The sequence below is a fragment of the Drosophila miranda genome, chromosome XL (assembly GCF_003369915.1).
Source record: "Drosophila miranda strain MSH22 chromosome XL, D.miranda_PacBio2.1, whole genome shotgun sequence".
Taxonomy (NCBI): Eukaryota; Metazoa; Arthropoda; class Insecta; order Diptera; family Drosophilidae; genus Drosophila; species Drosophila miranda.
Genome location: NC_046673.1, coordinates 17,979,127 through 17,996,318, shown reverse-complemented (window position 1 = coordinate 17,996,318; position 17,192 = coordinate 17,979,127). Strand labels below are relative to the sequence as shown.

Below are 17,192 nucleotides of genomic sequence, written 5' to 3'. Positions count from 1 at the left end.
GTTTTTTGCACCGTGAGGAGTATCTCTTTTTTAAGGCGCGTCTTTCACCCACACAGACACAGAGAAGAGGCAGCAACCATCCACAAGGGGGGGGCAGGGCGATGAGTATCTGATTACAGTTTGAATGCCTGCACAATGAACCAGAAAATTTTGGCCATTTACTGGCAGCGGCAGGTGGCAGATGGCAGGTGCTGCCTCCATGGCTCAAAGATTTCTGTGTGGCAGGGAGCAACAACAAAAAAACGTGACTCTGTGGCAACAAGTAAGCCGAAAGGTCCACTCCCGCCATGAAGTGTGGCAACGCCGCTGCAGCTACAAACAATTACAGTTATTTTATGAGTTTGCAGAGCAGAACCAAAGCCAAAGCCAAAGGCAGGAGCAGCAGTCGGCAGGCGGCAGGCGGATGCACTGGAAAAGCCACTTCATTTTCCAAAGAGAGCGGAAATTTAATGAGCAACGCCCTCACAATGATGCTGCCTGCCTGCCTGCCTGCCTGCTGCCGATGATGATGCCACAGCAATTGTGTGGCATCTAAAGGGTATACACGCCAGCCCCAGCTGGCTTTCATCTCTATAAATCTGTTGGGGCCGGGACTAATCCTCGGAGTAGAAATTAAACAGTTTTTAAATATCAAGGAATCAATCGGCATATCGATAAATCAATGGAAAATTTTCCTTTTTTAAATTCTGTATATAAATTTTTTATTTATTTGGAGAAAAATTCCTGGACAGATTTTCTTATCTCTTTTTTCTTTGCGGTTTTTTTTTAGTTTTTGGTGAAAAAATTCCTAATGTAAATTTTAATATATTTTTTATTAGTGGTTTTTTATTGCATTTCTTGCTAAAAAAAAACCCTCATGTGATATTTTTAATTTTTTTATGTCTAGATAAAAAATTCCTAATATGAATTGTCATTTTTTATTCGTGTTCTTATTTATTTTTCTTGAACAATTTTTTTAATGAGAATTTGAATTTATTTCTTATTTGTTTTTTTTTTTTATTTTATTTCTTCCTAAAAAAATTTCTTAAGGTGAATTTGTATGTATTTTTATTTGTAGGTAAAAAATTTCCAATGTGAATTTTAATTTATTTTTAATACCTGTTGTTTTTTTTTTATTTCTTGCTAAAAAATTCCTCATGTGAATTTCTATGTATTTTTATTATTTTTAAGTTAAAAAATTACTAATGTCAATTTTAATTTATTTTTAGTTCGTGATTTAATTTATTTTCGTATCGTTTTTTTTATTGCATTTCTTGCTAAAAAAAAATTCTAATGTGAATTTTTATATATTTTTATTTCAAGTTAAAAAATAATTGATGGGTTTTTATTTTTATTTCTTAGTAAAAAAAAAAAAATTTGACACACAAAAATCGATTATAGCTTGATGTAAATCTAAAAACTAGCCATAAATCGCATTATTTTTAGATTCTTCTTTGATTTTTTGTGATTAATGGGTATCATTTATTTTATAGGTTTATTTTCTCCACTTGAAACGGCTCCAAATGCACCAGCAAATTTCCACCCGAGGCAACACCACACCATGCCACACCAGAGACAGACACAGACGCAGACACATTCGTAGCAGGCAGTGGGGCATCATCGGAGGCAGAGCCAGAGCCCCAGAGAACTAGCTGTCCGCTGTTCGGTATTCGGTATTCGCTTTTGTAATGATGCGTTTAGATGATTATGAGCTCCGAAGCCCCGAAGCCTCGAAGCCAAATTGGAGCATAACCGGTAGTGGCTGGAGCCATAGCCGCCGCCTAGCCATCATTTTGTGGTCATTTGTGGAGGCAGCATCTGCATCCATCTGAAGCGTGCGCTAGGACATGCCTCGAGAGGCGAATATGTGTAATTGAGTTGCCGGAGGATGGATGTGGCAGGAGGATGGAAACAAGATACTTTAAAGCGGTTCGTCGGCTCCTTGGCTGGCAGCATGCTTCAATGGTTATTTCAGTGCTAAACAGACCGTTTATTGCACTTAGAGCCGCTATGCAACACTAATGGCAGTAATGGACGACTCAAAACAACGAAAGAAAGAAGGAAGGTACAGTTTAGCTCTGTAAAAATAGAGTCTAAAGGCCAGGACTTGTGCCATATCGAAGCTTTGGCATGACTGGCATTTTCTCGCTCTCTCGCTCTCTCTCTCTCTCTCGCCAATGCGTCAGAGTGACATTCCAGTGTTGAGCAATGCCTCATGCAGTGTTCAACAATGGAACCTTTCTCTTGCTCAACACTAAAAAATACTAAAAAATACTCATTTCTTCGCCCCTGCCAAAGTCTGTTACTAGGCCAGGCTTCAAGCTTCAGCCACCAAGCGCCATGTGCCGCATGAACGACTGCAGTTGCCTCATTTTTTCAGGCCTAACCCCAAGACATGCCACTTTCACATACAACAAAAAAAACGTATCAAAAGAAAAGAAACAAAATAAACCAAAATTAAATGATGGTCGCAGCTTTGAATACCCTGTAGCCTTGTGCAGCACGAATTTCCCATAAGCAAATGGCCCATGAAAGACCTGGCATTTTTTTACAATATTTCTTTAAATAATTATAAATTAAAACCAGATAATAATAGACTAAAATATATTCTGTAACTCTGCAGAATATTCGATTCTGAATTGATTTTTGTTGGCCAAAATTCCATTGAGGGAAACAATTTTATGCTGGGGCCTGGGCTCTGGAGTTGCCACAAATATCTTTATGAAAACAATGAAATTATGTATGTGGCAACAACAACAAAAACTGCGGCCACAACCAACTGTTGCCAGGTAACCAGGGAACTCTTGCCTGGCCCCATCCCCCTCCCCCCCTTTGTTTGCGCCACTTAACAGCAAATCAATCGGCAGTTGGCGGCATAATTCAAGGGGCAGGCAGCATAATAGAAATGCGGCAACGTCGCTCTAAATACGGTGGGGCATAGCCAGAGCATGGCACCCATAGAGGGCGGGGGGGCGGGGCATATCAATATTTCAGTAAAATTTCCCCTAAACGAACGGACACCCAGGATCTGTGTTTGTGGCCCCCCCCTCCATCGAGTGTGTGCCGTTGCCGTTCGTTTAATTTTATTGCCCTCCGCCCGCCGCCCGCGACCCTCCTGCGGATCCCGCAATTCAATTTTCACGCTCGTTGACATTTCTTTTCTCTGAGATTTTCTCATTTTCACAGCCATTTTTCCCGGTCCACCGCACACACGCCCAACTCCCCCCCACCCCTACCCCACAACAGCAAAAGTTTAACTTTCAATTTTAATGCTGGCCTTTCCCCGCGAGGAAGAGAAAGATTATAATCAATTTGTATATATTTTTATGTGGCCCCACGCCCCCAAGAGAGTAGGATTCCCAATGGGGGGGAGTGTATTAAACGCTTCATTTAGTCCAAGGAAAATGAACATTTTCTGCCACCAAATGGCACAAAAGGGAGGGGGGGAATCCATCAAAGGTTGCGCCTTGGAATCCTCGAAACAAAAAATCTATGCATAAATGTATTTTCCACTTTGAAGTCTAGTGTTGACAAAGTAAATACCGGTTTGGTGTTTAAAAGGAGACCCTGGACCTGGCCACACTTTCTTTCTGTTTGACATTTCATGGCAGAGACGACGTGTCGTTCAGTCGCAACCAAAAATTTGCTAAAATCGTGCAAAAAAAAACTTACAGAAATTTGCAATCAACTTTTCAAAGGTTTTCCACAATTCAAGGTCAGTATTTTTGGGGTGGAACGCAAATGCAAGCTGAAAATTCGTTAACAAGTGACGCCATCCGCTGTGGTGAGGACCATCCACTATCTCTCTCTCTTTCCCTCCCTCTCTCTTGCGGCTCTCGAAGGGACAAGCGTTCTGGATTGTTCTGGATACCCTTTTTTCGCCAAAATAACTCTGGCCTGCTTTCAATTTCTTTGTGTAATGAAAAAAAACACCCATGGAAACCGTCCAAAGACCGAAAAACCTAAAGCTATTGAAGGAGACATTTTAAAGTTTATTTCGTCCGATAATACAAGGCCCTTAAAGCGTTTTTGCATTCAATAAAGCGAATAAAGTCGGAGAGCGAGAGAGAGAGTGAGAGAGAGAGCGAGAGAGAGAGCGAGAGAGAGAGCGAGAGAGACTTAATATTTGACAATCCAACAACACTAAAACGTTTTGCCGTTCTTTACAGCACTGTTTTGGCATTGGTCAGCAGAAAAAAGAGCGTCAGTTCTAAGAGAAACGCAAAAAAAAGTTGCATAAAACCAAATTGGAAAAGGCAATCCGCTGCGAAGCTATTGGCGATAATTTGTTGCTCTTTGTTTTTGGATCTTGTGTGGAAAATGTCGCTGTCGAAATTCAAGCGCGAGGATATGGATTTATCCGATGAAAAAGTGATGGAGCTGCGTCCCATAAAGAAAATGACGCCACGCGCCAGGGCGGGAGGCAAGAAGAGCCGAAAGACCAACCGCTGGATGCCGATCGACGACCTGTCCCTGCTGACGGCCATGGACCGGGTGAACGACATCAAGATCGTGCATAGTGTGTGCAAATTCTCGTGCGCGTTCTCCCTGAAGGAGGTCCATCGGCGCTGGCTGGCGCTGCTCTACTCGTCCAAGGATTCGAAGACGGCCATGTCGCGCATCGAGAAGCTCCACCCGGAGACGGTGGCCAGCGTCAGGGGCCAGGCGGTACTCAGTCCGGAGGAGGAGGAAGTCATCATGAGGGTCAAGAGCACGGAGTCGCCCACACTGGGGCGGTTTCAGGAGCTGATCGATCAGAATGCGGCCGTCTTTTTGCGTGAACGCACGGCCCACTATCTGCAAACGTACTGGCGGGATCTCCGGAGGTATATGCTGCTGCCCGACCAGGAGATCCCGCCGGCAGGCGAAGAGCCGCTCCATCTGCAGAGCTTCTCCGAGGCCGAGGAGGAGGCCTTCAATGTCGATGTCCACCAGCCCGTCGACGAGTGGCTGGAGGCCGAGCTGGAGGCCGAGCTGGAGCTCCGGAGCCGCCGGAACAGGCGTTCGATCCGTTTGCTGGAGAACGAACTGTCCCGTCGGTCCGTCCTGGTCGACTGCGGCCGCGGTCCCCGGGAGCTGGACAGCAACACGATTGCCTGCTTGTGCGGCCATCGGGTGCGCTTTCTGATCCAGCATCCGGAGGTCACTTTCGGCCGGGACGGCAATGAGGGTTCCGCCTGGAGGGTGGACATTGACCTCGGGCTGGAGGGTGCCGCCGAGAAGGTGTCCCGTCTCCAGGGCACCATTCGGCTGCGCGACGACGGCATCATCCTCGTGGCCAATGCCGGCAAGCGGACCATCTTTGTGCAGGGCCAGCCCCTGCTAACCGGCCACACGACACGGCTCGAGGACAACATGCTGGTGAAGATATGCGGCCTGACCTTCACGTTCATCGTTAACCACAAAGCCGTCGAGGCCGCACGCCTCCAGTGCGCCAAGACATCGGAGCCGTTCCAGTTAAGCCCCAACCAGAATCTGATCTGAAGGAGGGAGCCAGATGGTCATGCATTGCCTCAAAAGCACGATAAATAAAGAAGCTAAAATCAAATAAAATAATATGAAAATGTATACCAATTATTGAATATATATTTCATGTTTGAAAGACAAAATATACTTCCTACAAATTTAATTGATTTTAAAACGTTTTATTTTTTATTTTTAAATAAAATATTTAAATTAAAATAATAAGAAAATATATATTAATGGAAATATAATTCATATATAAAAGAGAAAAATATTTGCTATAATTGATTCTATTTGTTTGAATTTTTTTGTTTTTCGACTGAACGTTTAAAATAAATAAAATATAAAAATATATATTAATTGAAATATATTTTATATTTAAACGAAAAATAAGATTCCTATAAATTGAATTGATTTTTTTTTTATTAAAATGTTTTTATTTTTAATTTTAGATTAAATATTGAAAATAAAACAATTAGAAATATATTTCATATTTAAAAGAGAAAAAATATACTTCATACAAATTGAATTGATTTGATTTATTTATATATTCTAAACGTTTTACTTTTATTTTTAAATTAAATATTTAAAATAAAATAATATGAAAATAAATACTATACAAAATAAATATATTTCGAACAAATTAAATCGATTCTATTTATTCTTAAATATTTGACTATTATTTTTAGATAAAATATTGAAATATTGAATACATTCAAGTAGAAATCAAAGTGCATTCTGTTTATTGCTCAATTTGTATGCCCTTTTTTCGCTGAGGGTGGCATCATCCCACACACACACACACACACACACACACATCCGTCAAAGATAGATTTAACCCCCCAACAATTGTGTATCTTTTGGGGATATGGGACTGGGGTCTGGCCTGGAACTATCATTAGCATCACACAAAAACAACAACAAAAAGAATAAGAAGTTTGCTTTGTCTTTTGGCTTCCCTTCCACTTGGCTTCGTTTTCGTTGCGTTGCGTTTCTTCTTTCTTCGCTTTGATTAAATGTTGCCAACGACAACCGTCGCCGTTGCAAATCATCAGCTCTTTTTCGTCCCCCCCCCCCATTAAGCGCAATACTCCGGCAATTTGTGGCGCGTCATCGTCTTGTTCGAAAGCAAAAGAAAGAGAAAGAAAAAGCACGCAAAATTCTCCCAAAACGAACGGATGTGGAAGCCAAAAAGTAAAAGAATAAATGCAAAAATGAAAGAATTGAGCTGTATTCTAGCCCTATTCCTCTTTATCTCCGTTTCTCTTGGTCAATCCGTCTTCAATTTTTCCCCTTTCTGCCTTCCACCATCCGGCTTGTTGCATTGCACCAAGAGATTTCTCTCTCTCTATCTCGATCGGAAGAGTACGGCCCATAAATGGAATTTCTTCATTGATTTTGGGTACATTTTTTTGTTGGGTTTTATTATTATTCAATTTATTGTATGCACACTCCTCCACACCCACACACACAGAGCTTATTGCAGGCATATATGTATACGCTCAGCTTATTACATACACCTAAATGCAATACACAGCTTATTACATACACCTATATCCAACAGAGACAGCCTATTACATACACCTACATATATCCAACAGAGACAGCTTATTTCATACACCTATATACCACACACAGCTTATTACATACACCTATATATACAAAACACACACACTCACAGCTTATTTCATACAAAAAAACAGCTAATTACATACAACGCCCAGCTTATTTAATACACCGATAGCTTATTAAATGCAGTAAAAGCGCGTATTAGCAGAACTAAAAACTATAAAAACTACAAAAACTGCAAAAATATATCTGTATATTATTTGTATAATTATTTATGGCAAATATTCAGACAACATCCGATGAGGCAGGGGCGGCGCCTCTTACATATAATTCGGAGTAAAATATTTGTAAACCCTAGTCCCAAAAATGGATAAAATTAATTGAAATATCATATATTTATTTATCCGTTATTTTCCAGCTTTATCGTTTCAGATTTCATTCTTGATTCGATTCCAATTGAAAGTCATAGAAAATGATTATTCAAACAATTTCAAAATTGATGCTCCCCCCCCCCAAAAAAAAAAAAAAAGAAAAAAAAAAGAACAAGTTAAATGAACGACAATTACGATTACTTAAACGATTCCATGAAATATAAACGATAAACGAGAAATTCCCTTTCGTAATCTTCGATTGGTGGCGACTCCAAGTGGGAGAGAGTGGGGGTAGGGGTGGGGCGATAAGACCGGCAGCAGGTGTGGGCCGACGAAAACGAAAGTCCAAAAACTGCCTTCCCCCCCCTCCCCCAAAGGCCACAGATAAGGAACTGCAATATTATGGACTTTTGTTGACTTTTCAGAGAGTTTTGCCCCGCGGCTGCCCCAACGATTTACTTTCAAGAAATCACTTCCATTCCATCTGTGTGCTCAGCGAATTGATAGATAAGGAATGAGGCATACAAAAGGGGGCGGGGACCGGGGGGGGCATGGGGCGACAAACAAACAAATTACAAACAAATTGTCAGCGTCGTTGCTTCATCGATGGCAGGGCTCCCTCTTAGAGAAGTTTCCCAAGAAAATTATTTCCTTCTTATCGGTTTTTCAGGTCGCGACTGGCAGAGGTCAAAACACTCCATTGATGGATACCCTGTAAATACATAGGGAACATACACCTGTGGGGGGTTTTCGGGCATTGCTTCTTGAGGATCCTCTTTCTGGTATTCTCTCCCCTCAGAAGACGGGCATTGCTTCTACAGCATTGCCTACCTTTTATGATCTTCCCCCAAAGAGTGCCACAGCACCTTCTACTTCCCCCAAAGAGTGCCACAAAAGAGTGTTAAACTTTTTTCTTCATTTTTGAGTGCAGTTTTTCCTTCTTTTGAGTTGATAGCATAATAATTTTCGTGTTTTTTTTTTTCTCTACTTACATGAGAAAAAGTTTTTGGCTTTTTTTCTTGTGTGTTGTTCTCTCCCTCTCTCTCTCTCTCTCTCTCGCTTACTCTCGTTCCTGCTTTCTCGCAGACGACACGTACCTTTGGCGGCGGAAATGTTTTTTGTAAATTGTTTAAAATGCAACCTTGTGCATGATTAAGCACATTTTCACTGGCATTTTCATAGTTGGCACTTTTTATTTGAAGAGGGTTTTTTTTTTTGTTGAAAATAAAAGCAAAATTTTTCATTAATTTTACAGGAAATATTTAAAAGCAGATTGCACACTCAATCATTCATTCAGCGCACTCAATCACCACTCGATTCAATCAAAATTGTTGTTGCCATGACAACTGCTGCCGGCGCCGCTGCCGGCCCCGCTGCCGCTCTTGCATTTCCTCTGCCACTGCCACTGGCCCTATGCAAATAAAATGAAAAATTCATTCGAGCGTTTCAACGAAAAAAAAAAAATCAACCAAAATACTTTCAAAATTGTTTTTTTTCCCTTAAGGGCTTTTGAGAGCTGAAAGAGTTGCTATTGCGCTTTACGAGCGTTTTGATAGCGTTAAAAACCGCGTTTGAAAGGCTGTCCGAGTGCATTTGAGTGCGTTTCCTACGCGACTTTTGCAGACCCAGCGATTCTTTAGCTGCTTTTGCAGTCTTAAATTCCTAGAGGAATGAATACCGCTTTTAGAGGTCTTTGCAGCCTGAAGCATTTGCAGGATCGAACATCGCTTCAGTGTCTTTTTGGAGAGCTTTTCCTTCTTTGATTGGAAGAATATAAAAAATCGCTTCAGCGTTTTGTTAGCGACTTTTGAAGCATTAAATTCAGGTATTTAGGACTTTTACTGCCTCAAATTCTAGCCTCTGCGACTTTTGCAGCCTCAAATTCTAGCCTCTGCGACTTTTGCAGCCCCAAATTCTAGCACCATTCGCACACTAGCGACTTTTGCCGTCTCTGAAGAGCAGCAGAAAAACCGCTAACTGGCTAACTGCATTTTGCATGTGTTTGTGTGGTTTTTTTTTGTTGTTGCTGTCTTCCCGATATCTCATGTGTTTTCTTCATTTACAGTTAATACAAATTTGCCGCAAGTGGTCCAGCGTTTCCCCCTGTCCATCCGCAGTAAAAAAAAACAACAGCAACTTCTCTCTCATTCTCTCTCCCTCTCCCCCCCTCGTTGTGCACCATTAAACTGTTGGCAAGTGAAGAGAAAAGAGAGAAACACGAGAAGAGATGTAGCGAAAGGGTAGGAAAAGCGAGTGTGGGGGGGGGGGGGGGGGGTGTTGCACATGTTGGCACTTCCCTCTACAGACCCCAAAGTGTTGTCACATTTGTTGTTGAAAATTGATTTGCTAATGATCCCCTCGCATTGGGAGAGATAGAGGGAGAGGGCAGAGAGGAAAGAGTGCCCCCAGAGAATATTAAGTTCCGATACACTCGTACACATCTATTTGTGGCCTATACGAAAATACTTATTATGAATATGAAGAAATGTTGTCTCCCTCTGAAGGGGCTCTGATTTTTCCAAGGAAAGTCGAGAAAAGTAAAGCTTTTGGGAATTATCAAAAACGAATAAATTTCCAAGAATGAAAGTGGAGTAAAACGGATCTCTCATGGATCTATTTCCCATTTGGTTGATAATTGCACATAAAATAAAGCCCAAATATGTGGATAAAATGGCTTATATGGTGGGTATTATAGTACTCTTGAAGAGCACCCTCTCAAATAACAAAGAAATTCCCAAATCGCAAAGCCACAGAGCACAAAAGAGTAACCATATATGGGGGGGGGATCTTTTTTGTTCTCGCGCCCAAAGATAGTTGCGATAATTCCGAAGAATCTTTGACTGACTCGGAGGTGAGTCAGTGCCGTGCCTCCCCCCACCGTCCCCACCGAACAATGTACGACACACATTCCGCCGCGGGCCAGCAAGCACACAAAATAATAACAACAAATAAATGAAAAATGAACCAAAAAGAAATCCTAAACGACGAAACGTTTTTTGTAGCTTAATTTGCATTTATTGCGAAAATTCGTGTGCTGCAAAATGGAAACTGAAACCAAAACAAACATCAAGAGAAAAATAGTTGAAATTGCGACTCAAGGGGTACCCTTTGTTTGGAAATCAATCCAAGATTAAGAGATTGATCGGAGGACATTCCCTGGGAGCCTCAACGGGCACTCATATACCCCGACAGGGAACAAACATACAGGGTATCGTAAAATACAAAAACCGCTTCGAGCAGCGCCAAAAAACAAACGAAAACACAAACAAAACAGAGGCAGCGGCAGCGCCAGCGACGGGGAGCAGCGGCAACGGCAGCGTAGCAAAAGCCGCGTTTTGCCCATTTTTGTTGTTATTTTCATCCTCTACTTCTTTTGTTTTTCTTTGATATTATGTTTGTTTTTCTTTTTACATTTTGAAGAGAATTCAAATAAAATAAATGCTCCACACACACACACATACACGCATAGAAACGAAAAGCTTTTTTTAATCATAAAATAATTAAAAATTGAGTTTTTATTTGGCATTTAGTTTGTTGTTTGTTTTTGACTGGGTTCCCTTATCGTTTGCTTCTTGCACACATAAACACACACACACACTGGCGCATTAAAAGACACAAACACATGTTAACAAATAACAATAACAAAAAGAATAGCAAAAAAAATGCCGCGAACGAGACTTACAACACTAAATTCGCGAAATCGCATCGAAAATTGAGCGTAGAAACCGCGCGGACGAACGAACCGAACGAATCGACGGCGCAAAAGAGACAGTGGCAGCGACAGCGACAGCGGCAGCGACATGGCAAAGCCCCAGAGTAGCAGCAGCAGCAGCAGCCCCAAAAGCGGGAGAGCCCAGGCGTAAGGGAGTAAGCACAGCCGGTTGGCTGAATCTGAAGCTCTCTCAAGCGCAGGGCACATTTATGATAAGGTAAGGCAGTGCAAGAGAGCTCACCGTTTCGTGACCGATTTCAGTGACACGACATATACACATGTACATGCTAATGCGCACGTGTGTTTCTTCAGCAGAAAACTCAAAAGAAAAGGGGAGAATGGCTAAAGCCCTACCATTTATTTCTCGGATAGTAGACATTGAGAGAGGTGATGGCACTACAGACCATACAAAAGTGTCAGATGGATACCAAACCTTCGTTGTAGTATACCCTGCTCTCTGATATGCTTACGCTCGCTCTCTCTGAGTTGACCGCTCTCTGGTTATCGCTATCTCTGTCTGTCTCGCACTACGTGTGCTGTGTGGGCCGTCGCACAGTGGGTGAAGTAATTAACTTTGAATGCATGTTAAATACGCATCTGATAGAGAATTCCAATGGAAACTTTAAGAAAATCAAATTTTTAGTGGAATGTACGCATCAATTGCTTTATTTCTATGCGCATACTCCCATCTTTCAGGTAAACGATGTCATGTATGATTCTAATAACACTCAGATGTTGTTAATTTAGCAAGTTGCCATGGCCGAAGGCTCCACTGTGCGGCACTGAAACATGTGGTGCGCCTCTGTTGATGCTGTCGATGTGGAACGAGTTTGCTGGCGCTGCGTTGGCAGTGGATGCTGCCCACATATACAGTTACAGCATAAAGCTGTGGACTCCGCGACTGCATGCAAGTAAATTGCGCAAATGAAGGGGGGGGGTTTCACAGGGGAAATAAACATGTGGACTGTTTGTGTGTGTGAGAGAGGGAAAGAGATCGCATTGCGGTTTGATCAGAATCACAAACAAAAACAAAACAAAAAAAAAACACAGCAGCAGCAGCAACAAAGCTGTTGCATTGTTTTTGGTCAACTGCAATGCAGGCCTCGAGCCACATAGCCCTCCCCCACCCACCATTTTCGACAGCAGCCACATTAAACGCGGCATCCACACACAACTATTAAAAGACGCACTGCAAACGCACCCAAAAACAGTGACAGAGGCAGCGCGCATTGATGACTGTTACGAATGAGGGGGTGTGGGGTGTGTGCAAGAAAACGAAGAAGTCTGTGTGTGTATTAAAAGAAGAAGCAAAAGAGGGACAGGCAGGCCACAAGCAAGGCGAGGCCGCGCGATCGGTGCGGTACTTCACCTTACTGCCTCGACCCCCTTTTACATTGCTTGACGACTCGCTTGGATCCCATGCATTTTTATGCGTACACCGTTGAACAAACCTTTTTTTTTGCTGTTCACTGCATTTTATGGCATCCACTTTAGTTTGCTCTTTAAATGTTCACTCGTTTCGTATGTTGTTGAGTGTAACGAATGCAGCGACGTCGCTGTCGTTGGCCAAAAAGCTCAACGAAGCGTGTGCGAGGGGGCGCGCCAGCGCAAGAGAGAAGACAAGAGAACGAGCGAGCGACAAAACAAAGCGAGCAACACAACAGAGCCGATCGCCAGCTTGCCAAGGAAGTGGAACGTATTTCTGTTCGCCTGTGTGTGTGTTTGTGTTTGTGTGTGGGCATTGTCATGGCAACTTGAACGTGGGAGAGCCCTACGCATTCCCCGCCACCCACCCCCGCGCAAAGCTACACAAAAGTTGCTTTCTGTTGTTGTTTTACACTTGTAGTGGGGATATTAGCTTTTGATGACTTTTGGAATTCTTATACCACATCGACTTTCCATTGGACTCGCAAGGGTATCGACAGCTTCGACCATCTTCCTGCCTGCGTTTTGTGTGTCTTGATCGTTTTGTTTTTATTGTTGCGCCGCCGCCTTTGTTTTTCGCTTCGTCGATGCTGGCCCACTGTTCTTCTTGTTCTTTCTCTTGTTGCGGTATTCTTTTACATTGAAGCATGGCCTCGACCGATCAAGCAGGTTGCGGGGAAGCAGAGCGAGAGAGAGAGAGAGAGTGGGATGGGTTGCTAGTGGGAGAGAGAGAGAGCGGGCAGAGATACACCAGCTGTGGGAGGGAGAGATCGACCAGCTGTTGCTTTTGCTTTTGCTTTTCTTGTGTTTTGTTTTTTGTATTTTCTGACTGCAGGGCGTAGGGGCAGGAATGTTTTGTCCCGCATCCTTTGCCCAGTTGACAAATTGCGCAATCGCATTCCGTGGAGGGTTTTTGCGACAAATAAATCAGAATTAATGCTCGCACAATTATTAATTAATATAATGAATGAGCTTTTGAGCACAGCTTTCTGCTTAGACAGATGTTTTTGGCAGTGGGTGGGGGGTAAAAGGCTTTGCTTAAATTATAATTTGCAAGACGGAAAAGAGGAGGGGGAGAGAGAGAGAGAGAGAGAGGTTGGATAGGTTTTCCAGTCACGTGTCAACGTGGCATGAGAAAATGCAATAGAACTAAGGGGCATGAGCAGCACACGGTTTATGCCGTTATTCGACCCCCAACATAAATTGAAAAACTATCGACAGGCTCTCTCTCTCTCTCTCCCGCAGACACAATCTCCTCACACGCCTTCGACTATGAATCGAATCTCCATCCCTGGAGGCATTATCACCAGGCGATAAATATTTATATGGAAATGTAATGGCTGTAACCGCCCTCCCCCCTCCCCCCGACTACCCCTTATTCCACGGCCAGTGTCCCCCGGCCTACGTTGTGCAATTAATGTCACCACATCCTTTGGGCCTTATTAATGTCCTTGGGCCTTCGCTCTCTGCCTCTCGCTCGCTGCCAGGAGGGGGGAGGGTTTGATTTCGGTTCCCGGGGTTGGCTATTAATGTTTGGGCATCCCCATGCCTCCCCCCCCACCTCCAGCATGGCCGGTAAAAACAATTAATTTGCCCATAATGCAATTTATATCGGTTTCTGTTCTGCCTTTTCCGGGGGGGTTTTCCATGGGACACGCATTCCATCTCCCACTCCCTATCCCTTCTTCCGACGGCTCTGACTTGGACTTTTAGACCACATAATGTGCATATTTCTGGGGTTTGCGTTTCTGGTTTTTGGTTTTTAAGGCCAAATGATTAATTATTAACAGCAGCAACAACAGCAACACCAAATGAGAGCGACGATTCTGGAGGAGAACAATTGCAGAAGCAAATGCCACCGCAAAGATATTTTAATGGCCATGAAATGGTCGGTCTCCAAAAGAGGCAATAGAAATGGCATGGCCCCGTCTGGCATTGTTGTGCAAATATTATGCTCATTAAGCGCTTTCATCGCATGTCGCGCGCCATGCGGCAGCGCCTCTCGGTCGGTTAGGCGTTTCTGCCTGGGGAATCATACAAATGGGCTGTTCAATTCCTTATTTAAATGTATTTTCTAGTATTTTTTTGGTATTTTTCTGGTTTTTATTGAGTAGTTTATAGTATCTTTAAGGTGCCATTGGTATTTATTCTATTTATGTAGGTATTTTATTTAACTTTTCATTATATTCTGGTCATATATGGTATTTTTGTGTATTTATTCTGATATTTTCTGTATTTCTTCTGTTATTGTCTGGTATTTAAATGTATATTCAGGTAGTTTCTGATATCTTAAGTATGTATTCTGGTATTTTATGGTATTTCTATGTATTATTTGTGATATTTTCTGGTATTTTCACCCTGGTCTTTGATAAACTCTCATAAAAATCGGATCTGAAAATCAGAAACTTTTCTGCGAAGAATTGGTACCTAAAATCCTAATCAATCATACTTTGACGAGTAAAAAGATAGGTATAAATGTCATAACAAAATGTTTAATCCAATTAAATCAAATTGAAAATTAAATCGTTTCAATGGGGGGGATAAAGTAGTGGAGGAATTGCAGCCCTCCTCCATTCGCTTGTGGTCTGTAGAGATTCCAGACCAAAGTTCACATCTGCACTTGAGTTTGCCTTTTTCTGACATAATTGGGCAGGCAGCTTCCCGGCCCCCGGCCCCCGCCCCCCACGTCCGGCGATGACAAGAGCCCACCACCCACCACGCCCGCATGCGGCATGGAGGAGCTGCCAGACGCAGTGGAGACTCCACTCCCACTCCCACACTCCACCCTCTGGCAGCATATTCTCGTATTGTAAACAAACTGTCAAATCGGAGAACCGAGAAACGAGAAATGTTTGGAAAGCAACAAAAGAAATAAGGAAAATGTCTGTGTGTATATAACTCGAGGCGAATCTTGAGGAAAATCCAAAAATCCGACTGCACTTGTCATACAAGATGATGCCTGCAACATGGACACACATGAACAAACAGTGTGTGTCTCTCAAATTGGAGTGAAAAGATAAGGCAGTGGATAACATGAGAATGATGGGGGGGATATCCAATGAGCCGATCTCTGAATTATCGATTATTAAACGATAAACGATAGCCCACATCATGTATTCAATTACACATAATTATTGGGTATGGCAATAGTCCAAATTAGAATCCAAATTAAAAAATATTCTTTAATTATTTGAATATCCCAACGAATGCATTCGTTTGCTGTTCGATAATTAATCGATAGTTTAGTACCTAATTTACGTAAAAAGAATTATCCACTGATGTATTCTGTGCTTCACTTCAATCGATGAGCTCCTATTTTGGTGGCTCCTTCACCAAAAAGCGATAAATTAATAAATAGACAGTTTTTATCGATCACTTACGTACAATCAGTATTCGATTTATCGATAACCGATTACTGGCTAATTTTTAGAGCTGAACCGCCATCGATTACCGTTCGATAAACGCACGATATCACTGTAAATTCGATACACTTTTCGATTTCTTTTAGCTTCAGCGAATCCCTTTCGATTCACCTTATCCACCGATAGACCGATAGAAAAACTCACCTGCAAAGAGAAGAAAAAGAAAAAAAATTGACATTAATTGAATTTCCACGACCAAAGAAAAAAAAACCAAAAAACACTTGCTTCAAATAATTAAAAAGTTTTTCGTAAAAATTCTCGAAAATTGTTTTGAGGCTCCCAGAGGCCATTGATGGGGTCAAGCAATTGGCAGGACATCCACGAACTCTGCCCCATGCCCCTTGAGCTTAAAAATATTTTTACGACTTGCGCGACAGAAAACAACAAAAAAAAAAAACAATATCCAGGACAACTGTAGTCCTGTAATTAAATAATGCTACCGTCCTTTTGGACACCCCCCCGACCACACACTCCCCCATCCATCCATACACTTGAGGAGTAGGGAAAACAGAAACAAACAACAACAGGGAAAAAAGTATCTTAACAGCATTTGAAGTTGAAACAGAAGCAAGAAACAAGAGACCGCCCCCGCAAAAAAGGAAAAAAAGTATCTGAAGGTCCTGCGGTGGACAGGAGGAGCAAGTGCTGACCTGTCAGGAGGGGGGGAGGGGGGTGGGGCATCGAACTATTGCTCCCCGAGGATAAATTAATAAATTTCCAAGCGAAAGTTGCCACAGGAACCAAAAAGAGACCAGAGCCATGGCTGCCAGCAAATTGGTAAAGGGAAAAGAGAGTGTTATAAAGAGAGGAGACAGAGGGAGAGAGAGAGAGAGATAGAGAGAGAGAGAGAAAATAAACAAATAATCATGGGCAATAGAGTTTTTCCCCCCGACAGTTTTTCCCAGAGACCATTCAACCGTTGACCAAAGAAAATGATGATGAAATCTTTGTGGAAACCCACTCTCATATGATGATCAAACAGAGTGTTCATCAACATCTGGTGCCACATGCAACATTGTATCTCACACACACATGTTGCATACGTTTTATGGGAAATGCAGACTGACAAAAAAAGAAGGAAATGGCCACAAAATTCGCGAAACTTTCTCTCTCTGGCATTTCAAAGAATTGGCCGCCAGGAATGGAGCGGGCAAGGGAGTCGCCCCCCAAAAGGTTTTGGGTCCAAGCGATGGATGCCTCAAGGGGCAAACCCTCGAAGCAAAAGCTGCATTTGGGCAGAGGATTACCTGA

The 17,192-nt window shown here is 42.5% G+C and overlaps 2 protein-coding genes across 7 annotated transcripts in view; one reads left to right on the top strand and one right to left on the bottom strand.

The window, feature by feature from the left end:
- Positions 1-17,192, bottom strand: part of LOC108157844 (protein sprint) — a 110,001-nt gene that overhangs the window by 49,108 nt on the left and 43,701 nt on the right. The window contains exons 1-2 of one of the 5 annotated variants that reach the window (XM_017290059.2): positions 11,065-11,168; positions 8,375-8,570 (exon numbers count right to left, since the gene is read on the bottom strand). The exons of 3 other annotated variants lie outside the window; for them this stretch is intronic. The gene's annotated coding sequence lies outside the window, so the exon portion shown is untranslated. Of the gene's footprint in view, positions 1-8,374; positions 8,571-11,064; positions 11,337-17,192 lie in introns of those variants that run through there. One more of the 5 variants, XM_017290068.2, reaches the window with a different exon arrangement.
- On the top strand, positions 3,571-5,598 carry LOC108157922 (microspherule protein 1-like). 2 transcript variants are annotated; one of them, XM_017290071.2, is made up of 2 exons: positions 3,571-3,694; positions 4,149-5,598. In XM_017290071.2, exon 2 carries the CDS (start codon positions 4,300-4,302, stop codon positions 5,461-5,463), a length of 1,164 nt encoding a protein of 387 aa, XP_017145560.1. In that variant the 5' UTR covers positions 3,571-3,694; positions 4,149-4,299; the 3' UTR covers positions 5,464-5,598. The 2 variants fall into 2 exon arrangements, with proteins under 2 accessions (XP_017145560.1, XP_017145567.1); XM_017290078.2 differs by having other exon boundaries at positions 3,571-3,763.